This window comes from Hyperolius riggenbachi, chromosome 4 (genome assembly GCF_040937935.1).
Source record: "Hyperolius riggenbachi isolate aHypRig1 chromosome 4, aHypRig1.pri, whole genome shotgun sequence".
Lineage (NCBI taxonomy): Eukaryota > Metazoa > Chordata > Amphibia > Anura > Hyperoliidae > Hyperolius > Hyperolius riggenbachi.
In genome coordinates, this window is record NC_090649.1 from 378,922,894 (window position 1) to 378,948,599 (window position 25,706).

Consider the following 25,706-nt stretch of genomic DNA (forward strand, 5'->3'; position numbering starts at 1 on the left):
TTGGCTGATGGTGTAATGGTTAAGGGCTCTGCCTCTCACACAGGAGACCAGGGTTCGAATCTCGGCTCTGCCTGTTCAGTAAGCCAGCACTAATTCAGTAGGAGACCTTTGGCAAGTCTCCCTTACACTGCTACTGCCAATAGAGCGCGCCCTAGTGGCTGCTGCTCTGCTCTGGCGCTTTGAGTCCGCAAGGAGAAAAGCGCAATATAAATGTTATTTGTCTTGTCTTGTCTTGTCTTGTATATGGGGTGTATCCATAGATAAGGTGCATCCATATAAATGGCCCACCCTGTACTGAAGACTGATTAAAGATGTAGAAATCAATCTGAAGAAACTTTTTTTTACCAGCATGCTCTTCGTCATAATCAAGGCTTTTTATGAAAAACAGTCTATGGTGGATTCAATTGATTGGACCTCCACAGGTAAATTCAAGCATGTCTCTCCAGTGATCCATTCATTACATGGATTCTTTGGATTTATAAGTGAGCAGTGCTGAGAATTCAGCATGATTGCTTACAGGTTAGAGGAAGCCTACTGTCAAGCTGCAATCAGTTATCTGACATGTTTGAGTGTAAGTTATGTTATTATTACATTACTTTGTAGGTTATGCTTTTACTACTCATTTAAATCGTATTATTTTAACATAAAGCTATAAATCTTCAGAAATGTCACATAGCAAGCAGTGTATTTTTTTGTTATATCCTGGTTGTATTAATTTGTATCTGTTGGGTCTGTTCCCTTATTAAAGTAAACCCGAGCTTGGTCAAATTAAAGTGGTGGGAAACTCAGCATTTCTTCTTCGCTCTAAAATAATCTTTTTTTTGCAAACAATCAGCAGCGACATTGCGCCATGTCCCAACAAAAGACTTTGCTTCATCAGTACGCTCTCAATGCTAGGACGTATTTGCATCATAGTTTGCTTAATCAATAATTTTATTTCTTTCCTCTAATTGCTTATACTCTGCTTAAAAGAAAAAAAAAGAAAAGAAAAAGAAAGCTTCATCAGTCAACAACACATATCATGCATACCTCATACAGTACATACATTCATACCCCCTCACCTAATCCCATTCAACCTACAGACCTCCCGACCCACTACCCCTCTCACACGCTGAACACCCCCCCCCACCCCCCTTTCACCCATTCATAGACGCTAACTGGAAATCTCTTCCCAATCCCATAACTGTTTCATAGCAGATGCATACATCATATTTTTCTCTTCCATTTTGCCTTCCCACATCCCATAATTTAGAAAGATCGCAATCTCCGCTCTCCAGTCACTGAAAGAGCACGGCTCGGGATCCTTCCATTTCAGAGTAATACATTTTCTAGCCAAACTTACACCAATATCCACTAATGACCATAGGCAAGCACATCCTCCCGTCCTATCTGAGGTTTGAATACCAAAGATTGTAGTGAGAGCATCCAAGCCAACCTCTAGATTTAATCGTGGTGAGAAAAATTCTTCTATTTTACTCAAAAACTTTTCTCTACTGGGCGCTCCAACAACATGTATACAAAAGAACCAGAACTCCGGTTGCACTTCCAGCATATCTCGTTAATTGCTAGGCCATATCTGGCCATCTGAACCGGTGACAGATACCACCTGGAAATCAATTTGTAGTAGGAGAGTTGTAGTTGGGTATCTGGAATGCCCCAAAGTTTCTTGAATATACCAAACGAAGGGCCACTCTCTATTTTACATGCGTCAGCTTTTTCTCAGCTAGCACAGAATTGTGGGAGTTGTTTGTGAAAGGAAGCAACAATTAATTTATTTATCTTGGACAATGTCCCTGGCAGTCTTTGTTTTAATAAGAACCATTTCTCAAAATTGTTGAGGTTATTTCTCAGAAACCCCTCCTTTTTCACCAGGCTCCTCCAATAGCTTTTTATTTGCAGAGCCCCAAATGGATGAATCTGTTGTGAATCTAATAAAGGAGGAATAGCTAGGCTCTCATTTCCTAAAATGTGAATAATTCTTAGGTCCGTAGGTAAGTTATTTACTGAACTCCAAGCTTTATTTTTAGATGGACCAAAGTCAGAATTATGAGTGATAGAGACCAGAGGAGATAATCCCTCCACCTGATTGCATTGCATTAAAGGAGTTATCAGGCATTCTAAAGAAAATAAGTGCTACTTACCCGGGGCTTCCTCCAGCCCCAAGCTCCCAGCATGTTCCTCGCCACAGCCCTCCCTTCAGCCGTTCGCCGCAGCTTGCTCCTGGTCCCCGGCGATGATGTCAGGCCGACCTCCAGGTCGGCCTGTACTGCGCGAGCAGCGCTGTCAATCACCGCCACGTGGGACGGAGCGGAGTGCGCATGCACAGAACTACAGTAGTAGTCGGCCTGACGTCATCGCTGGGGACCGGGAGCGAGTTGCACAGAACGGCTAAAGGGAGAGCTGCGGCGAGAGACATGCTGGGAGCTTGGGGATGGAGGAAGCCCAGAGGAAGCACTTATTTTCTTTAGATTGCCTGATAACTCCTTTAAGAACAATAGTCTTGGCATTATCTTCATTTTTAGTATTGCTATTCTACCTAACACACTTAAAAAAGGGAGATCCCAAGCATGAAGAGCTTTCTTGCTTTGTTGCATGATGTCCTTAAAGTTACACTTATATAGATCTTGTGAATAGGCACAAATGTGAACACCCAAATATTTAATCGAGTCTTTATCCCATGCTAGATTTGCGTTCTTCTGGATCTCTTTCCTAGTTTGCTCCATACAGCCAACATCTCTTTCCTAGTTTGCTCCGTACAGCCAACATCTAAAATTGTGGATTTTTGTTCATTTAGCTTATAATTTATAGCTCTGCTATATTTACTGAACCACGTCATACAGTGATTTAATTAAATTTTTGGGTTACCTAACGTGAGAAGTATACCGTCTAGCATACACAATTATTTTAACCATATTTACCATTATTTATTTTTAACCTCACCAATTGAAAAACCCTCTATATGGGGGTCATCCTGGATTGCTCTAATCAGTGGCTCCAGACTTAAATTAAACAGCACTGGGGAGAGTGGACATCCCTGCCGAACTCCGTTTGACAGCCTAAAACTTTCTTATATGAACCCATTTAATTTGACTCTCGCTGATTGGTTGACATACAAGTTGATTATTCTTTCAACAAAACAAGGCCCTAAACCAATTTTCCTCAGGATATCAACTAAGAAACCCCTAGACAACCTATCAAAGGGCTTTTCTGCATCAATTGTTCTTAAAATTGCCTCTTGGCTTCTAGATCTACAAGCATGTACCACATTCACCGCTGTGTATATGCTGTCTTTTACTTGATTGTATTAACGAAAACCTATCTATTGATCCTCCAATATCACATCCACAGTTTTTCTCAACCGAGTTGCCAAAATCTTAGAATAGATCTTAACATCTCAATTCATTATAGATATCAGACGGAAATGTTCGCATACTAGGTGTGATTTTCCCTCCTTAGGAATTAAATAATAGCTTCGTTAGTGCTGTCAGAGAAAGTTCCTTGATTATCTTTTTTATTTACCAATGCACAAAAATGAGATGCCAACAAGTCTGAGAAAGTCTTGAAAAATTCCATTGGAAAGCCATCCGGTCCAGGATATTTACCAGCCGCTGTACTCTTCAGTGCTTCAAAAAACTCTTATCTCCTGAGTGGGAGCCTCAAGGGCTTCTTTTGTTTTATAGTCCAGGGTGTGCATGTTGATCTGCTCTAAAAAGTCCCTATTTTGTAAAGCTATATTGTTCTCATCCAGGTTATACAACCCTTGATAGAATTGTGAGAATACAGGACCTTTTTTTTGTGTCACGTATTGAAATTCTCCTTTTGAATCACGGACCTTTTCAATAAAGTTTACTCTTTTTTTTCTTTTTTAAGGAGATTTGCCAATACTTCTAAAATAATCTTTACAGCATAAAACCTACTACAAGAACAAAACAGTATTACCAGAACAGCATTTAAACAGTTAAACACAGCACTTTCTTCTTCAGTGGGAAGCTTAGGCCTTTGCTGAACTTGAGGAAGTGATTACAATAGTAACTGATAAGAAAACAAACAAGATAATAAACACTGCTAACAGTGTATCAGCTGAGAACAAGCCTAAAGTGTTCACAGGAGAAGACACATTCTCACTTGATCCGTTATGAAATATAAATACAGCATATATGCAAAAAATTACAATGGCAACTTTCAGTGTAGATAAACTCTACTTAGGGAACTTATAATTTGTAAACAGACTATAATACTTGTGCACAAAAGCAAATATGATAACTGTATGGGTAATAAAAAGTAGGAAAATATAATTGTACTGAGTGTTATGTTAGAGTTTGATCCCTCTTTAGGTCTCTTTCACAGTGGGACGGGTGCGTTTGAAGTGACGTTAAGGTCGCATAACGTGCCCCTAATGCAACGCATTGAAAGACTATAACTTGGACGTTATTTAGCCCTGCATGTGGTGCTCCGTTTTCGTCGCACAGTGATGGAACGAAAACGGCGCATGCGTTACATTTTTTTTTTTTAAACTTACTGAGCATGTGCAACACACATAACGCAGCAAATGTATTGCTTAACGCACAGCATGCAGCACTTTCTAAATATTGCTACATGTTACACACAACGCAACGTGTGCACTGTGAATGTCGCACTGACTTAAAGTGACTCTGTAACAAAAATTACAACGTTTTTTTCTACCATCCTACAAGTTCCTAAACCTATTCTAATCTGTTCTGGCTCACTGCAGCACTTTGTACTATCACGGTCTCTGTAATAAATCAATGTATCTTTCCCTTGTCAGACTTGTCGGCCTGTGTCTGGAAGGCTGCCAACTCTTCCGTGCTGGTCTGTTCCTCTATGCACACTCCAGTGTGTGTTTTATTTACATAAGCCAGCAGCTTCTTTGCTATCTTATCAGTGATAGAAGAGAGCTGGATAAAAATCCTCCTCTGTTAGGCTGTGAAAGTAGCTGGCTGACACATACTGAGAAATTACAAACACAGGCACATGCAGAGCTGTCTGCAGGAAGCCTGTAATGTTCAGTGCATGAGAGAAGAAGGGGACAGAAGGTAAACACACAAATGATCTTTTGAGATTCAAAAGGAAAGCTGTATACAGCCTGCTTGTGCATGGATGTATTTTCTATGTGTGGACATATTGTACATCAATCTACTTCCTGTTTTGGTGGCCATTTTGTTTGTTTATAAACAAACTTTTTAAAACTGTTTTTGACTACTTTTAATGCAGCGGGGAGCGGCGAAATTGTGACAGAGGGTAATAGGAGATGTCCCCTAACACACTGGTATGTTTACTTTTGTGCGATTTTAACCACTTCACCACTGAGGGGTTTTACCCCCTGAGCACCAGAGCAATTTTCACCTTTCAGCGCTCCTTCCATTCATTCGTCTATAACTTTATCATTACTTATCGCAATGAAATGAACTATATCTTGTTTTTTCCGCCACCAATTAGGCTTTCTTTAGGTGGGACATTATGCCAAGAATTATTTTTTTCTAAATGTGTTTTAATGGGAAAATAGGAAAAATGTGGGGAAAAAAATAATTATTTTTCAGTTTTCGGCCATTATAGTTTTTAAATAATGCATGCTACTGTAATTAAAACCCATGAAATGTATTTGCCCTTTTGTCCCGGTTATAAAACCATTTAAATTATGTCCCTATCACAATGTTTGGCGCCAATATTTTATTTGGAAATAAAGGTGCATTTTTTTCATTTTTGCGTCCATCCCTAATTACAAGCCCATAGTTTATAAAGTAACAGTGTTATACCCTCTTGACATAAATATTTAAAAAGTTCAGTCCCTAAGGTAACTATTTATGTATTTTTTTTAATTGTAAGTTTTTAAAAAAATTTTTAATTACAAAAAAAAAAAAAAAATGGGGAGTGTGGGAGGTAATGAGTTAATTTTATGTGTAAAAGTCATTTATTTGTATGTGAAAAATGTGTAGGGTGTAGTTTACTATTTGGCCACAAGATGGCCACAGTAACTTTTTGTTTTAATGCGAAGTATAATGAGGCTGGACACGTGAGTTTTTTCTCACAATGATCGCGCTGCCCATAGGAGAGCAGCGGATCATTGCGGGGCTTAGATCAACGAACGGGAATGGATTTTCCCGTTCATTGATCTCTGGGCGAGCGGGCGGCGGCGTGTTTACTAGCGGCGGGCGGCGTGTTTACGAGCGGGAGCGCGGACAGCGTCGGGAACGCGGAAAGTACGTATTTCTCCGTCCCTGGTTGTTAAAGGATGGAAAAAGGGGCGGAGAAATACGTACGCGCGGGGGTAAAGTGGTTAACTATACAGATTCTCTTTAATATTGCTGTGCATTAGTCCATGTCAAAACATTTTCTATGAACTGTGAAAGAGGCCTTAAAGGACCAGTTGCACAATTTTTTTTTTTTTTCAAATAGATACTTGTAGTGCTGTTTTAATGTGTGAAGATGTTTACCAGTTTTTTTTTTTTTTTTTTTTTAAATTCTATTTGAAAAATAAACTTACTTTATTTATTCAGCCCCCCCCCCCCCTGTATTGGCGATGGCGACGTGGGGTAGACTATCATAGCACAGGGGTGTTCAAGCGGCAGTTGGAATGTAGGCATACCGCTCTTACCCCTGCCTCCATCCTCAGCTGCAAATGAGCGCTGAAACCGCCGCTCGTAGACTCAGCGGGAGCGCCTGACATATTGACAGGTGACGTCACTGCTATGCAAATAGGAAGCCTGCGGAGGGGACCTTCTGAGTCCCGTCTAAGCAAGCACTGCTGGGGCCACCTAGTGTGATTTATAGACTAGCACACATGCGCAATCTATGCCGCTTTCTGGGCTTGTGCTTATCTACAAATGTAACAAAAGAACCAGGACAGAGAGCATAGAGGCATAGACTGCGCATGTGCGCGAATCTCTAAAACACACTAGGTGGCCCCAGCAGTGCCTGCTCAGACGGGACTCAGAAGGTCCCCTCCGCAGGCTTCCTATTTGCATAGCAGTGACGTCATCTGTCAATATGACAGGCGCTCCCGCTGAGTCTACGAGTGGCGGTTTCAGTGCTCGTTTGGAGCTGAGGACGGAGGCAGGGGTGACAGCAGTATGCCTACATTCTAACTGCCGTTTGAACACCCCTGTGCTATGATAGTCTACCCCACGTCACCATCACCAATACGGGGGGGGGGGGGGCCTGAATAAATAAAGTAGGTTTATTTTTCAAATACAACTAAAAAAAAAAGCTGGTAAACATCTACACACATTAAACCAGCACTACAAGTATCTATTTGAAAAACAAAACATTTGTGAAACTGGTCCTTTAACCTCTAGCCGACCGCGTCACGCCAATGGGAAGTATGTCTTAAGCTACATACTCACCTCGGGATGCAGGGAGATGGATCCAGCATCTTAAACATCACTGGGAGAGCAGGGTTACATACCAATATACAGCAATATGTAGATATAAGAAGTGTTTCGGATGCTGAAGACAGAATAATTAAGATAAAAATTGGTATCCTGAATAATTTATCACATTTTACTATATGTCATTACAGGTTCTCTTTAGGTTAGCCAGCTATCCTGTTGTCTGGAATTGGACTTTGTGTTCTATAACATTTCAATAAGCCCCTTTGGTAAGCAACACTTACCAGGAAGCATGGCCGCAGGGAAGAGGAGTTATAGATCACTGTCCAGACTTACGTGAAATCATTACTATACAGTGATTAGCACATAGTGCTGGTAGTCTTCGGCAAGCCATCTGTTCTTTTTTAGAAAAGCTATAGCTGTTTTGCATTCTTTGTTATTATGGCTGATCAGCAGAAGCCCCAGGATCCTGCAGTTACTGTGCTGCGTAGATGTTAGTATGTTATTGTTGGAAACATTACAGCGCCAGCTAAATGGCTCATCCACTGTTGATACATGTTACTCTAGAAATGTGTTTTTGCATTTTCACTGCGTGCGCTTTTATAAATCCACTACAGATAAAGCTGAGTCAACAGCTTGATACATTTTGTTCACATTATATATCCCTGTGTTATACTCATGCATGTGGTCAGATGAGGAGTGGAGCTTAAAGTGAATGTTGGGGAGTGAGTGCTTTCATGAGAAGCTTGTTGCACAGGCAATGCTGCATGAGTGATATCCTATATGAAGGGTGCCTAAGCCATCTGATGTGCTGTCATCTAGAGCCTGGGTTCTCAACGTGTGGTATGCGTACCCCAGGGGGTACCTCTGATGGTTCCAGGGGGTACTCGGGCTTGATATACTTAACCAAGAATAACAAATTTAGAGTTTAAAAAAAAATGAATAGGCAAGAACAGAATGGAACATTCCCCTGCCGAGGGAAAAAGTGTGGGACCTGTAAACACATCCATTCCACTGACAGGATACTAATACCAGGTACACAACAGGAATACAAAGTACAAGGCACCTTTTCCTGCGACTCATCTAATGTGGTATACGTGATCATGTGTGCAAAATGCCCCAAAGGAATTTATGTGGGAGAAACAATAGGAGGCCGCAATAGCAGCATAGGGGGCGATATACAGGCTGGGAACGCGAACAATCACTCGCATTCCCATGCCTGTCGGCCGGTGACGGCCAAACCGGAAGTGCTCGCCGGCGGGTCCTGGGACATCGGAGCGGAGCTGTGAGGGCACCGATCGGCTGCTGGGGGCTGAGGGAAGCCCCAGGTGAGTAAATCTCATTTTTTAGCTTTGACTTAAGTATCACTTTAAGCTTAGAATTAATGGTGCATGTAACCAGGCCAGTTACCATTCGAATTTGGAATTTACGATGTCTCTTCATCACTAGAGTCTGCTTTATGTCATGTTGAGGATTCTATTGATCTTATCAATTTAGATAGGATGCCTGGGAAAGCCTCCTCAGTAACAGTTAAGGCATCTAATTACATTTATGTTTGCTAAAGAATGTTTCTCCTCTGTATGTCAGTGTATATAAGCTGTGTTTTTCAGTTTTGGTCAGGAACCAGTCCGACGAAGGCTTTTTATAAGTCGAAAGCTCACTGTTTATCCATCTCTAAGTTAGCCAATAAATGGTATCATCCTGATTCAAAACTTCTTGCTTTTACTCATGGCTAACACGGTACAACACTTTACTGCTTCTACTTAAAAAAAAATGATAAATCTTATTTAAAACAACACCAAATTAGTGCTTTAGCTAAGTAAAAGCAATAGCAAATGCTTGGAAATTGTTTAGAACCAATTATCATGTGCTACAATGAAATGTATATTTGTCAAGGGGTACTTGTGATAATGTTTACTACCGGTATGCTGGAGGGTACTTGGTGAGTACAGGGTTTTAAAAGGGGTACCTACCAATAAAATGTTGAGAAACACTGATCTAGAGGAGAGGCTGTATTGAACATGAAGAGATCATTTTTACATATGGTCCTCATGTCAAATATTGCAGGAGAAGGAATGAATCTTCAATCTTGCTGCAGTGTGTTCCTCATTAGTGCTAAGTGAACCATCCAAATTACATTTTATGGAAATGTGTGAAGCTAATGTCCCACCCCGCTGCTTCCCACTGTGCATGGAAATGTCCATCTACGCCTGTACAATGAATCATAGTGCCTGGTGAATCCTGCAAGCAGCAGCCAAACACTTTACCCATGACTTATGATGTCCATTTAAACAGTCTTAGGCCAGAAACCCACTAAGAGCGATTTTCTGAGCTCTTTGCGATTTGAAAACTCTTGCTAATGTGATGCTATGGGTGTAATCCCACTTGAGCGATGTGATTTTATAAAAAATCCCCCATAGCATTGCATTAGCAAGAGCTTTTTCAAATCACTAGCAATTAGAAATTGCTTCTAGTGGGTTACTGGCCTTAAGGTGCCCATAAACGGTACCATTTTTTCATCAAATGCAATCTTTCGACGATGCAATCTTTTGCAGTTGATACTGTTTCATTGCTCTGCTGTGCAGAGTCCTGTGGGAGAAAAGCACTATAGAAATGGTATTGTATTGTATTGTATTGTATTATTACCATATCCTAGTGCGACCTTTGGGTTTTCTTCTCCTAATGTACAGTTGAAACTAATCGAAAGGAAATTCTTGATTGTTCCCATAGACAGGCCGATTACGGCATTTTCTCTCTTCAGATAAGATTGTAAAATCGGACTTTCTGATTGACGGAATTTTCAGTTCCAAACAAAGAATATTTTCACATTGATTTTGACTAAACACTGCGCTGTTTTCTATATGATTTGATCGTAGATATTGCGTCAAGATTGCGTCTGATGAAAATATTGTACCGTTAATGGGTACCTTTAGGCCTGGGGCCCGCTAGAGATTTCAAATTTCTCTCAATAACGCTAACAGTTTTTTTTTTCTGCTAAAAACAGCAATTCTTTTTAGCAATTTCATGGAATGCAATTTTGGCCCCTGCATTCCCTGAATAAAATTGCTCAAAAATCCTGCAGACACCATGATTGCAATTTCAGCACTTTGCAATTGCTCCTGTGGAATGACTGGCGTAAGCTGTCATTATCTTTAAAATAATTTCAAAGCGCAATAGCAAATACACATAAATTGCACGTGTCCCACAGAGTGCGCTGTCACCAGACCAGGCAAGTCTTTCTAAAATCACTACAATTATGTTAAGCGCACATCCATCAATTTTTATGACTTTTTTAGTCTTCTAAAGCCATAGTAGCTAATTCCAGTCTTGCAGCTTTACAAAGTGACTATCACCATTAGCACCCAATAGAAACAGAGTCACCGGACGTGTTGGCCACTATTAGACTGGCCAACCATGCACAAGTCCAGGAAGCCTAGGAACCATTTCCTTTGTGCAAGACCAGCCTTCTAGCAGGGTGGCAGGCAGGGAGCTGTGTGTGTGTGTCTCAGAGGTTTTCCAGACTTTGCCGCCTGTCATCCCTTTAGACATTTAAGTCACACACACACAGCTCCCTGCCTGCCGCCCTGCTAGAAGGCTGGTCTTGCACAAAGGAAATGAAAGCGATGAGTGACACTTTGGCAAAGTTGATACCAGGATCCTGAGGTTCCTAGGCTTCCTGGACTTGTGCATGGTTGGCCAGTCTAATAGTGGCCAACACGTCCGGTAAGTCTGTTTCTATTGGGTGCTAATGGTAATGGTCACTTTGTAAAGCTGCAAGACTAGAATTAGCTAGAATTTTAGAAGACTAGAAAGTCATAAAAACTGATGGATGTGCACTTAACATAATTGTAGTAAGCTGTCATTAGCCGGCTCTTTTGGAATTGCCAGCGATTCCTAGAAAGCAATAATTGCTGATGAAACAGCTCTAGTGGGCCCCAGGCCTTAGAGCACCCAATTACGGTAATCAGAATCAGAATTAGCTGTATTCGACAAGTGCGACAGTTATCACACCCAAAATTGTTTGTGGTGCACACTCGGCTAGGACATAGTAACAACATAAATCAAGGTGCAAATAACAACAGAGTACAAACACTGAACAATACATATAGGAATAAATAAAGGCATTTGTTCGATAATGCAAGGATTCCCGGGAGGCTGGAAGGCGAGGCTGAGAGGTTTTGCCTGTGGAAGGGGCTTGAGCTCAGGAGTAGGACTGATTGGGGGAAGAAGCTGTTCCTGTGCCTGGAGGTTTTGGTGGGGATTGTCCTGCAGTGATGCCCTGAAGGGAGGAGGTTAAAGAAATTATTGCCAAGGTAGAGGAGTCAAGCATTTTCCAGCACATCTCACACTTCTACGTTTGACTGGCAGAATGATTTTTTTGTGGGTGACTCAAAAGTTGAATGAAACTTTCAGGTATTGGCTGCTACATAGTAAATTACTTATTACAACAGATACAAAACAGCTACATCTGCTAATCTCAATTTGTTTACTTTTCATACTCTGTTACTCATAATTCCATAGCTCCTCCCATAAATGTTTCTCCCACATAAAGTGGATAAGTGTGATGCCCCCTTTCCCCCTCTGTCGCGTTTTACTGGCATTTAGTGCAGCACCTCAGGAGAGCCGGGATATCTCCAAATATAGTATAACTGATAGACACCAGGTACTAACACAATATACAGTATATATATATATATATATATATATATATATATATATATATATATATATATATATATATATATATACTGTATATTGTGTCAGTTCCTGGCGTCTATAAGTTATACTATATATGGAGATATCCCGGCTCTCCTGTTTTGTACTGTGATGGCACTGGTGAGGTGCTGCACTAAATGCTAGTAAAACGTGACAGAGGGGGAAAGGGGGCATCACACTTATCCACTTTATGTGGGAGAAATATTTATTTACAGTATATCTAAATGTATAGATATATAGTCAGTGCATTTAACTGTTGCAAAGTCAAATTGTCCTTTTTTTTACATTCCTTTGCAAAATTGCTATCCCACCTGCCAATTAGAGAGTTAATCAGTTCCCCAGAAGGTGCTTTGTTTTCCAGTGAAGGCTGGTAGGGAACTGACATCTGTGCAGGGGTTAAAAACAGCTTGAAAATGGAGCCTTTCCCTTGTATGCCCCTGTGCTGTTTTCATTTTGAGGGGAGACAGGAGGGAGGGTGAGGGTGGGCTTGCCGTTCAGCTTTCTACTACGTTTTTCTCCTGAGGCACCGAAGTTAAGCAGAACGTGAGGCCTCAGGAAGTGGGAGTGTTCTTAAAGCATGGACTAAGTAAGGGGGTTGTTGAAAGAGGAGAATGTTGAATGAAAAAAAATGAAAATAAACAGCTCACAATGGTAAGGTTAGTTTTCATACGGCCAGGAGTGAGAATGGGAAGCCAGCCTGCAGCAGCTCCACAGATGAAGTTGTACAGTTTGGAACAGGGAGCCCTCAGCAGTTTATAGTGTGTTCTAATCCACTTGGAGCTCAGCATCTTTTGTAGACAGGATGAGAGGCTGCACTTGGCATTGTTATCACTATGGTAACATAGGTCCACTACAATATTTACGTGTGGTTAACTGATGTTTTATAGGGTTTTTTTTACTTTTTTTAACCACTTTTTAAACTTGATTTTCAATGGATTTTGTGAACTTTGGAATCTCACTTTTTTGCTCTAAATGCTTATTTCATACCGCAGCGCGACCCCACACACCTAACGCAGGATTTTCTTGTGTGTAATTGAGACCGATTCATAAGCTAGGGACCCTGGAGACAGCAGTCAGGAGGCCTGCAGGTCATTATCAAGGTGTGGAAAAGAGAGAAAAACAGCGGTTGTGGCTAGCAATCATGGATCCCGGTTAACAAAGCCGTCATGGCCTGGCTTCATGCGCGCATTCAGAGGAAGGGTGAGCTTGGTGGAATGGAGAAGAAAGCTAGCAAGCTATGGCATAGAGACTGTATCATGCAGTACAGGGCTGAAATGTCTATGGGAATGACATTTTAACTAAAGAACCTTTGCACTGAAGACTTAGGAGACTGGCTGCAGGAAGTATCCTGGGAAGATGTAGTCCAAAAGGGATGCATTTGACAATGATTGGCATGAACTTCAGCTTACAGGAGCTGCTAATGAAATTTGAGCAGGTATCTTTGTGTCTGCATTTGGCACCTGATTTAAACAGCTCATTATTAATTGAAATATTAGTGAAATGAATGGATTTGCTTGAAACTTGTGTGATGTGATAAGTGTGTGCACGTGCTTGTGCATATACTGCTCAATGTGTGTTTGGGATCAGTTGCTGTTTTCTTCTCCTGCTTGTAGCATTTGCTTTACTTTGTTGCCTGTGCATTCGGTACTATGAGCCGTAATTTAAAACCTGATGAAGATATGCCAGAACTCCTGTATCTTTTTCTAGAGCATCTTCCTCTGGTCTTTACTCCTTATAGCTTATTTCAGTACATGAGGGCCCTCGAACAGCCCATAACCAGCAAATTGGGTTTAGCATCACAAGTGCACATGAATAATCTGAATCTCCTTTCTGGTGCTGCTGCTCATTCTGCTCCCAGTATTATGTCAGTTTTAAGACAGGGCTGAAACTCATATGTTACAGATGGAGTACTAAATCACACATTGAACGCCAGGCACAAAAGCTACTTATGCTGTCATCTGTATCATAAAAAAAGAACAGTCTCACCTCTAGAGTTTGTGTGCTTTTTCATAGAGGTATAGGAAGTAATTCTGGTACTACTTGTCAGGAATGTTCCTGTCATTTGGGTGAATCTTCTTTTCTCAGAGCTGTTATGAGCCTTAAAGGGAATATCCAGGCAAAAAAAAAAGAGTTTCACTTACCTGGGGCTTCTACCAGCCCCATGCAGCCATCCTGTGGCCTCGTAGTCACTCATTGCTGCTCCAGTCCCCCGCTGGCAGCTAGCCGACCTCGGAGGTCGGCGGCCCGCATTGCGTACATTATTGCGCATTCCCGCTGATGCAGGAACATTAACACATACATTTTACGCGTTAGTGGTGCCATGCGTAAAGTTGTACCACTAACGCGTAAAAATGTTTGTGTTAATGTTCCTGCTTTAGCGGGAATGCGTAAAAATGTACGCAATGCGGCCCGCCGACCTCCGAGGTCGGCTAGCTGCCAGCGGGGGATTGGAGCAGCATTGAGTGACTACGAGGGCACAGGATGGCTGCATGGGGCTGGTAGAAGCCCCAGGTAAGTGAAACTCATTATTTATTTATTTTTGCCTGAATATTCCCTTTAAGCCTGGTTGTAGGTATAAAAGAAATAATGAGAGTGGGATAATGCCACTAAGTCAACCATTACCCAGCTATGATGTAAAGTCATCTTAAAGCACATACACTAGATTATTAAAAAACTTGGCTGATGATGACTGCCTCCAGTGTGGAACCTTCAGACACCTCCAATGGCAATGTCACAAGTTTTCCAGCAAACCTGAGTTGGATTAATTTAAAAAAATCCTGATTTCAATTAATGAGTGTTTCTAATTCTAACCAAGGTCACATTACATCACAGTGAGTTACTGAGACATATGTGAAGAACTAGAGGTTTTGTGATTTCAGTTGCATGCAGCACTTCAGGAAGAGTTTTCAATAAGTTTAGGACAGTCTGAGTTTATTAAAAGTACTTTTAGCTGTTGACACCAGCTTCAGACTGCAGTTACATAATATATATATTTGTTGTGGTTAGGAGATTGTGGTTGCATGCAGCATTTCAGCAAGATTTTTTTTATAAGTTTAGGACAGCCTGAGATCATTATAAAAAATACTTTTAGCTGTTGATACAGGCTTCAGACTGCAGTCACATACTTGATATATTTGTAGTGGTTATGTGATTGTGGTTGCATGCCGCAGTTCAGCAAGAGTTTTTTAAGAAAGCTAGGACAGTCTGAGTTTACTAAAAAAAAACACTTTTTTTTTTTTTTTTTACTGTGGACACTTGCTTCAGACTGAAGTCACACAGTTGATATATATAAGTACGTTTTCAGCAGCTATGTTTCATTATAACCCAGGTGAGGACTATATTGTTATTTACTTGGGTCCAGGTTTTCTGGAGCGGTTATGATATCCCCGTCTAAATGTGGATTATTGAGATTAATAAAGTATATTACATGTATAATATTATATGTATACTAGTGACTTAGCCCCTTTAAAAATGGGCTAGGTCTGTCACTAATACCACCGCGCGCATGCGCTCACCCATCGCACACGCCGCGCCTTCCCGCCCCTTCTGGTCCTGTCCTCCGGCGCTCTGCAGTGTCTCTGCGTCTGTCCCTGCACATGCGCAGTGCAAAAAAGCACTGACACAGGGACGGATGCAGGGACATTAGGGTTTTATTATATAGGATTACTTACAATTGGAGTGGTTCTGTTATTTGGGCCTCTCTTTTTGGCACTTTTCACTTTAAAAATTATGGAGATAAATATCAGGAAAGTATTGATAATATTAAAGCATGCTGGAAAGTGGTGATTTTTCCAGTTGTCACGTTCACAAAGTGGCTTCTGGAATGCCTGTTTGCCCCAGTTATAGGCCTCATAAATAGACATCTATGCAATGATGTTTCTTTTCTCCCTATTGATTATGAAACCAGTAGGACTGATTTATGAAAAATGGAACCAGAAAAGCAAAATAAAAATTGTGGCCTTGGTAACAGGAGTGGAAAATTGAACCAAGTAATTATGGTTGAATATCAGATTTTATCATTGTTTTTACTGTTCTTATGGGCACCAACTTGTGTTGCTGTAGTTTTCTTTGCTCTAAGTGTGATAAATTAGAGTTAAAAGAGGTTTTAAAGACAAATAAATGAAGGAGATTCACTGCAGAACAAGTGTTGACTGGTGATGCCTTGGTATTCGGGGTGATGGATGAACCTTTTGAATGTGGCCATCAAGGCTTCTGTGCTTAGATTAGTTGTTATTTTCAGCAGAAATGTGAAGTTCACGTGCTGGCATTATCCCTGCTTTGTGCCCCAGCCTTTCTCTTGTCACCAGGATGACAGAAGACAAAGGTCTGTATAATAGGCCTGTCACTTTTATTTTGTGTACAGTAACACTGCTTAAAATTATTCTTTAGACAGGCATACACTGGTCGATGTTTTAACAGATTGGAGAATATTTTATAGGGTTGGTATCTGAATTTTGGTGGCTTTGGACCAGAATCTGACATGCCAGATACGTTTTTTTTTTCTTTTTTTGCATCCTGCAAATGAAGTGCATGCTAGTTGAACAACCACTTCATATGTGTATATGACATTTTCACGTAATTACTATGCACATGATTAATTAGTGGGACACAGAAAATACAAAAGCTGTTTCAATACTGAAGACCTTTTACACAGTAAACGTCGAGATTCAGTTTCAAGTCCACTTGAACATAAAATTTGCAACGCTTTAAAGAGACACTGAAGAGAAAAAAAAATTATGATATTATGATTTGTATGTGTAGTACAGCTAAGAAATAAAACATTAAGATCAGATACATCAGTCTAATTGTTTCCAGTACAGGAAGAGTTGAGAAACTCCAGTTGTTATCTCTATGCAAACAAGCCATTAAGCTCTCCGACTAAGTAATCGCCGTGGAGAGGGCTGTTATCTGACTTTTATTATCTCAACCATAAGTGAACTGTTTACTTTTTCTCTGCTAGAGGAGAGGTCATTACTTCACAGACTGCTCTGAAAGAATCATTTTCAATGCTTAGTGTTGTGTAATCTGCACATATTATAGAATAATGCAATGTTAGAAAAAACACTATATACCTGAAAATAAAAGTATGAGAATATTTTATTTGCTGCTAATCTTCTAGTAATTATTCATATTACACAACCAATTCATAATCATTATATCATATATTTTTTTTCGCTTCAGTGTCTCTTTAAGATTTGATAAGAACATAGAATGTAATGAAAATCTGTCACAAACTAGGCCACATCTGAGTGTAGGTTCAATTGAAATGAGATTTACCTAGTTGCAAACAGGTATAGTGGACCACAACCTCTATCACATGGCAGGTACAGCTGGTGCCAACACCTCACATTTAGGAACACCATTCCAGCGATAGTAATCAGAACTAGTAATGGTCATGTCTAGAAGAACTCATGGAGAAGCATGTGATTTGCTTGATCAGCTGATAGATTTGCAAAGCTCTGATTTGCTGTGATAACATCCTGCTTTAGCACATGATCATGACCAGCAAATCAAAAACTTCCATATCTATCACCTGACCAAACTCATCACATACTTCTTCATGAGTTTTCCTAGACGTCACCATCACTAGTCAAAAAAATACAAATGATGGAGGCATTACACCACAGGCAATGCTTAGAGCAGTAATGAGGAGCAGTTCACTCAACATGTTTCAGGCTTCAGACCTCATCAAGTGAATCTGTTACAAATTAAGCCCCATCTGTATCTTAGATTGAAATAAGGGATACCTAGAATACATGGGATCTTACCAGGCTGTTGTTTACAGTGCTGACATTATGAGCAAAATGTCAGTGCCCATGTAGTTTAAAAGCAAAAATGCCATAGAGAAACATCTGAGAAAGAAGCTATAGCAGAAACATACTTTGATAAGCATCTCTTTAACTTTAGGATGAAAATAGTGTCAGATTTTCTAAATTATGCATTAAAGACAGGTTTCATTTAAAGAGGCACCAACGCGACATATAGTAGAATGCAGTAAATTATTCAAGATACTCACTTTTATGTAAATATTCCTAGTTTAAGCATTAGAAACTCTTCCTATATCTGCATTTTACCTCCCCCCTCCCAGTGATGCTTAGCCTAAGCTGTTTAGCTATGCAGAATCACCCCCCCCCCCTCCTTCCTGAGCATTCTGGGAGACTAATTATATTTTGTACTGTCTTCAGGACCCTCAGACACAAGACAAGACACAGAACGTTTATATTGCTCTTTTCTCCTGGCGGACTCAAAGCCCCAGAGCTGCAGCTACTTCGGCACACTCTATAGGCAGTAGCAGTGTAAGGAGTCTTGCCCAAGAACTTCTTACTGAATAGGTGCTGGCTTGCAGAACAGGAAGAGCCAAGATTTGAACCCTGGTTTCCTGTATCAGAGACCCAGAGGCAGGGCCCTTAACCTCTTCAGGACCACAGGCTTACACCCCCCTTAGTGACCAGGCCATTTTTCACAATACAGGGCTGTGCAGCTTTGTCAGCACAGCCCTAGAACTAAGCACACAAATGATGGTTTCCTCCTTTCTTGTCCTTAATAGGACACTCTTGAGGAGGCCTCTGATCGCTGTTGCAATCTTTATTTTTGTTTTTTTATTACAAAAATAGAGGCTTTTCCCTCCCTCCTTCCTTCCTCTCCCTTCCTCTCCTCTTAGCAGTCCTAAATCGCCATAGGGCAGCAATCGGCTCTCTTCCCCGCCTCTCATAGGCATCAGTCTATGAGAGGGCTTCATTCCCCAGCAAATCCGAGGGACAGCTGAGTGTCCCCCGTACAGCGCTCGCAGCACTGTGCAAAGGTAAAGAAAGGGTATTTCTTTCCCCTTTCAGCTGGAAACAGTCTGCTAGCCGCGATCACGGCTAGCAGGCTGATCACGGAGCTGAGCTCCGTGAACCGGCAGGGAACGATCACACATGCGCGCACACGTTTCCTGCTTAACTGCAGCTCCAGGACTTGACGCCAATCGCCGTTAGGCGGTCCTAGGGCTGCCGTTTTGTTCACGTCCATTGGCGTGACGTGGTCGTTAGGTAGTTAACCAGTACATTATCCATCCACTGCTGCTAAACAAACATCCTATAGAGCTGTACCTGACAGGACTACAGATGTCGCCACCTAGATACTTTTCAGCATGTAAATCAGGCCAGAGGAAAGATTTTACAATGGACGAACAATAACTGAATAACTTGTAAAGTAAAGCTGTAAAAAATAAGAAATTCTGTTTGTTACATTATTTTCACTACAGTTACTCTTTAATCTTTTCCTTCCCCTACATTGCATCAGAGGAAGCATTATCATAATGTATTTGTTTGCTGGAAAGGCTAAAGGCTCTCCTGTTTTGAGTTTATTTTCTGAATGAGTCATTTGTGTGTTTGAGGATGATGCATGGCTCTGGCGGAATGTTGAGTGCTCTGACGAGCTGATGTCATGGTGCGCTGCTGAACTGCTGTTGTGTTTAACTTGGTGTTTACTGAATATGTTTGTTATAGCATGTTGGGTTTACACAGTGCATTTTGCATCTGTGCCATAAAGATACTTTGAGTAACCGCAAATATTGCATTAAAGCCGAATCATTACTTTGGTCTGCTAGACTGGATTAGGGGTTGTGATATATATTCTCTGTGCATCTTACTTAGGTCACAGGAGTCATCCTTTATGGGCAATAACTTAATATTGCCTTTATGCCAGTATTTATGCATTAGTTGAATGAACAAAGCTCATTTAGTGTTGAGTTTAAGTTCTCACGCATGACCTACATATAGGAGTTCCAAATCATTTAATTCTCACACTGGGTCCATAAATGTCACTCGCTGGATAATAAGCACCTTTCTAGGCATACACCCAATTGATGGCTATATTAAAATCAATACCGTGCTGTGCTCCATTATGCACACTACTTACATGGATGACAGTTTTTCAATATCATTGTCTTTTCTGAGCCCTCAAATTAAAGAAAACCAGCACTGAATTGACTATCGTGGCTGCCATATTTGTTTCCTTTTAAATAATTGCATTTACCTGGATGCTGAGTTAACAATGATTATGCTCATATTCCATTCACTTCAGGTGTCCTGAAATCATGGCTTGCAAAGAAATGCTCAAGTAAAGACTACATTTTCCAAAAGTGTCAGAATAAAGCCCATCTAAACCCAAAACTTAAAGAGGAACTTTAACTGAGGATTGAACTTCATCCCAGTCAGTAGCTGATTCCCCCTTTCTCATTAGAAATCTTTATCTTTTTCTCAAATAGATCTTCAGGGACCTTCCTGATGATCTATTTGAGAAAAGGATCATCAGGGACTGTGTGACAGATAACTGATATTGTGGTAAAACACACAGTGTAACGGCATGACCACGGTCAGGACAATTTCCTGTCTGTTACCCTTGTTGCATTGTGGGAAATGATGTCTGTATCCAACTGCCAAGGAAGCAATACCTCCCTCTGTGCATATATATCTATAAAAAAACAACCTTTTCGCCTATCACATTGTTTGTGGGTGTGGTTATAGATAATGGCAGTTGATGCTGTCTAGTTGTTCCTGTCTGCCTAATGGTGGCCACTAGCGGTCCAATTTTTAGCGAAAAATCGTTTGAGCGATCAGAAATTCTGATCAGATTGGTTGTAAATAATCTCCATTGGTGGACACAATCGATTATAAACGAGTGAAAAAAATGTCGTCTGAATGAATTTTCGTCGAACCAAAATTTGGATTTTCTTGTTGGTTGTGATAGATAGGAAGCAAAGATTGGTTCGTTAATGGTGTAGTGAACGATGTATTACAATATTTCACTTCCGATCAGAATTTCTGATCGCTCGAACGATTTTACGCTAGAAATTGGACCATTAGTGGCCAGCTTCATAAAGATGATAATGAGCAGGCTCACTGTGGATCAAACAACACAAACCAATTACATGGTGAACATCAATCCTTTCTTGGTCTCTCTTCTATTTTTTATCTTCTATTATGTTTTCTTCCCTACCACTATTTTTTCAGTAAACTTCCTCTTTATCAAGGCAAATTCTAACAGCAGTCAGGATTCTAAGTGAATCTGAACACTATATAGAAGTAAAATGATAGTTAGATTACCTTCTTTGTGAGCCAGATGCACTTGCTACTAGGGTACAGCTTTCTTTCTCTCTTCTGTGGATTCAGCTGGTGGGTATGGTATGCTACACAATAAGCACAATATACAGCAGTGTATATATGATCGTTAACATTTCCCCAAATTCCTGCTTTCTAGAAGCCATGGATCTAATGCAGGCATGTGCAAACTCGGCCCTCCAGCTGTTATGGAACTACAAGTCCCACAATGCATTTGCCTTTATGAGTCATGACTGTGGCTGTCAGACTCCTGCAATGCATTGTGGGACTTGTAGTTCCTTAACAGCTGGAGGGCCAAGTTTGCCCATGCCTGATCTAATGAGGAGGTATTAGGTGGTGAACAATTATTAAACCTGAGCTCAGTAAGAAGAAACTAGCCAGGAAGGAGACATCTTAAAGAGACACTGAAGCGGAAAAAAAATATGATATAATGATTTGTATGTGTAGTACAGCTAAGAAATAAAGCATTAGGAGCAGAGACATAAGTCTAATATTGTTTCCAGTACAGAAAGAGTTAAGAAACTCCAGTTGTTATCTGTGCAAAAGAGCCATTGAGCTCCATGACTTTCAAAGTCGCAGAGAGCTTTGTCTTCTGAAGCTTGTTATTTCAATTGTATGCTACTGTATTTTCTTTTTTTCTACAGAGAAGTGTTCAAAAGTTCACTGGCCTACTCTAAAATCATTTTGGATGCTGAGTAGTGTGTAAACTACAAATATTAGAGAATGATGCAATGTTATGAAAAACACTATAGAACTGAAAATAAAAAAATAGAATATTTTCTTTGCTACTAATGTTCTAGTAATTATCTGTACTACACAACCAATTCATTAAATCATAATATTTTTTTTCGCTTCAGTGTCTCTTTAAGCCTTGATAAGTGCTAATCTGCAGGCAAGCAGATCTGAACAAAGGGTTTTTTTCATTTTTTTAAAGTTCAGCTTTAAAGGAAATAAATACTTATAATTTACACTAATTAACATTATTTCTTTTAGAATATGGCTTCATCAATTTTAGATTAGTTAGGCTTGAAGTTTTTGTACCGTGAGAGGTAAATGTGGATTCGGTGCATTTACTGTAGCATTAGCACTTGTATGGCAAATCCGAAAACTTTTAAGCAGGAATATTACAGAAAGTGCAGTGTGGCAAATGACTTAGTTTTGCCACCCGCACAGAGTGAAGATCAAAGTTTCTTCAATAAATACAGTTAACACAATGGTGAGCTAGATGTTCTGCCAGCCATGACATGATGAATGCAAGTTCTTCCTTTGATTCAGCATAGCTTCATGTCTCTGATCACCCATAGTACAAGATTGCCAGGGTGGTTTGCTCCAGGCTATACTGACGCTGTTCTCTTTTATATCCTGCAAAACATCTGCTCCTTCACTCTGGTTTTTGGACATGCTTATGCGCTCAGCAAGGAACTTCTGAAGTGCTCTTACTGTGACTTTAATGAAGAAACCAGATGCTCACCCTTAAAAATGAAAGTCTTTTTGGAAGCGATTTACTTCAACAATCTAGCATTATACCACGTTGTAATGGACTTATGGGCTGGGTGTTGGAGGTCTAATGACTTATGGAAAGAAGGCTACAGCTTGAGTTTGTGATTCCCTGAGCAAGCCTTTTACTGAAGATGAATCATAGTATGAAGCGAACACTACCAAGCCCAAACAGCAGAATCATCCAGTTACATAATATGGAAGGTTGTTTCTCTAGTGGCAAGCTAGTAGCGCTATGTTTTGAACATGAATCTGCTTTTCTGTATCTGATTACTCAGTCATGATTTTGATATTGGGAATTCGACTATTGTTAAAAACTAAAAAACAAACAAACATATGAATAGTCAAACACTTAAAAATGTGCAAAATACTACATCAACTCAGAACTATTTGCATCTCATTGACCATCCCTATGTTTTAATTAGGTATAGTTATGATTAATATTTTTATCTACTAGGGTGATGCTTACACAGTACTGTAAAAGACTGTGGGGGTGATACACAAAAGTAACACACAGACAGCACACAGCAATAGTACCATTACTGCCAGCACTATTAGTGCAGCTACTATTAGCACACCCCGCGGTACTCAAGTAGCATGAGCGTTACTATGGTTGCAAACATTACTAACGGTGACACTCGTTAGTAACGCACATTTCGTAGCAACGCTAGTGCTACTCAAGTACTGGAGGACACACTAATAGTGTAACTCGTGGTACAAGCTGCCTGTAGTAATTGTAATATTGCCGTGTGCTGTCTGTGCATGCCAATATTACCACATTTTCTGCATCATCCGCTGTGGCCTTAATGCACCAAGTTACATCACATAATTTACATTTTGCATATTTTATTTTCTCATGCTATGTTTTATGCTTGTTACCCCTTTTCAGCATCCAGACTGCCAGAAATGAGTAAACGCAAAACAGCAAAATAAATGAAGTATAAGTCTGCTCTATTTGAACAACTTGAATAGCTTGCTGTAGGAGAACAGAGGCGCCAGCAGGATAAAAGCGGATAAAAACTTTAAAATTTGCTGGGAGGAAGTGGTGGACTTACCTCCATAAAGCAGACATGAAAGACTGTCTGAATAGTAGCAATCACATTTATTAAATAGTACCCCAAAAAAGTGCAACGCATTTCGCAGGCCCAGCCAGCTTCATCAAGCAATAAACGTGGGGACAAAACAGAATTTCGGCAATAGCAGGTGTAGCGCCTCAGTGAGCTTGCTTGCTGTTTCATACAGTATATTATCAAAATTGTAACATCAGTAGGAACATTTTTGAAAATTCAGAAGTCTTCCAAAAGGGCCAAGTTATTCCCAGAACAGGAAATTTATTATCTATATGAATCTGTGGTCTTCTTACTTTACACACTCAGCCCATACACTCAGCCGATTTTCTGGCCTCCCGATCGATCGATCGATTGCAAATCGGTTGGCCAATCGACCGATCGACTGCCGATTTTGATCGATTTCGATGGATTTCCATCGAACTTGCAGGGTGGAAAATTTAGGTCGATCTGATGAGATTGCTTATCAGTTTGCATTGGCCTTAATGGAAATCTGATGGCAAAAAAATGCCATCAGATCGAATTTCAATAGATTTCAAACTGAAATCTATTGGAATTCTATCCTGGTAAAAAATGTTCTAAAAACGCATCAGATAGATCATCAGATGCATTTCTTATCTATCTGCTGCCAATCTGACGAGTGTATGGGCACCCAATAGTCCTAAAACTTTTAGCAAACACCCTGGACATATATTGTTGTGCTGTAATTATATGTTTATAATTTCCAGAGGATTGCAGACATTACATAAATAATTAGACTGTGATAAAACATGATGCTTTGCAGTTTAATGATGTTTGAAAATGACAGTGAGTTTTATATCTGCTGTGCTTCCTGGTGACACACAGACTATACACCGAAGAGCTGGTTATTTTCTATTCCAGTCTCATGTGGGAAATTGACAATGTAATGTATCAGGTAAATGGCTGTACTCAGGGCCGGCGCTACCATTAAGGCAAAGGAGGCAGCTGCCCCAGGGCCCCAGAGCTTGTAGGGGCCCCCAGTGGCTACAAGAGGAAAAAAATTTCAAATCGGCCTTATAGTTTTTGAGAAAATCGATTTTAAAGTTTCAAAGGGAAAAAAAACACATTTAAAAACCTGCCGACTTTAATGGTTGATAGCAAATTTACCTTAAATGCTAGAAACCCTAAATTTGCAGGATATGTTAAGGAGATCATTAGGAATAAGAGGAAAAAACAATTTTTCAAAAAGACCTTATAGTTTTTGAGAAAATCGATTTTAAAGTTTAGAAGGAAAAAAGTATAGTTTTAAATGCGGTAAATGTAACTTTTGGTAGCAAACCTAACGGTAGTGTAATTTTACATGCATCAAACAAAAGCGCAATAAATTTCCTGACGGGGTTTCCAGGGGGTCCATACGCAGCCGCAGCGCTTTGGCCAGGGTTCGCTATACAGCTGCAATATGGCTGTATGAAGATCCCTGGCATTTTTTCCTATTTTCCCAATTTTTTTTTATGTTTAGAGTGCGGGAATTTAAAAAAAAAAAAAAAAAATTATGTGGGGTCCCCTCTCCTGAAACTTTTTAACCCCTTGTCCCCCATGCAGGCTGGGATAGCCAGAATGTGGAGCTCTGACCGATTGGGACTTCACACCCTGACTATACCAGCTGCAAAAAAGGTCCCCTAATGCCGATTTTTGTTCCGGGGTATCTGTTGGGGGGGGCCTCCCAGGTTTATTTTGCCCTGCGGCCCCATTGTTGCTTAAACCGGCCCTGGCTGTACTAACCACTGTCAGAAAATGTACTTGTCACACTGTTTGGGATTTTGGATTTTACAAAGATCAGCTGCATTTCTAGATGCGAGATATGACACCCAGGATTGATGTGAAGTAGTGCTCAGGTGGGATTTTCCCCAACGTTTCTACCGTAAGTATGACTGTGACTGGTATAGCTCTTTATAAACTGGCACAAGAGCGCCTTTGTTCTCCTCTCCAGGAATGGGACTTGGATGTTCAGATAT

The 25,706-nt window shown here is 40.4% G+C and overlaps 1 protein-coding gene across 11 annotated transcripts in view; it reads left to right on the forward strand.

Annotated features, from left to right (window-relative positions):
• The window catches only part of UTRN (utrophin), an 863,547-nt gene that overhangs the window by 545,868 nt on the left and 291,973 nt on the right, over positions 1–25,706 (forward strand). The window contains exon 1 of one of the 11 annotated variants that reach the window (XM_068232099.1): positions 13,421–13,497. The exons of the other annotated variants lie outside the window; for them this stretch is intronic. Within the exon in view, the coding sequence (XP_068088200.1) occupies positions 13,435–13,497 (63 nt within the window). The 5' untranslated portion in view covers positions 13,421–13,434. Of the gene's footprint in view, positions 1–13,420; positions 13,498–25,706 lie in introns of those variants that run through there. 11 annotated transcript variants of the gene reach the window in all.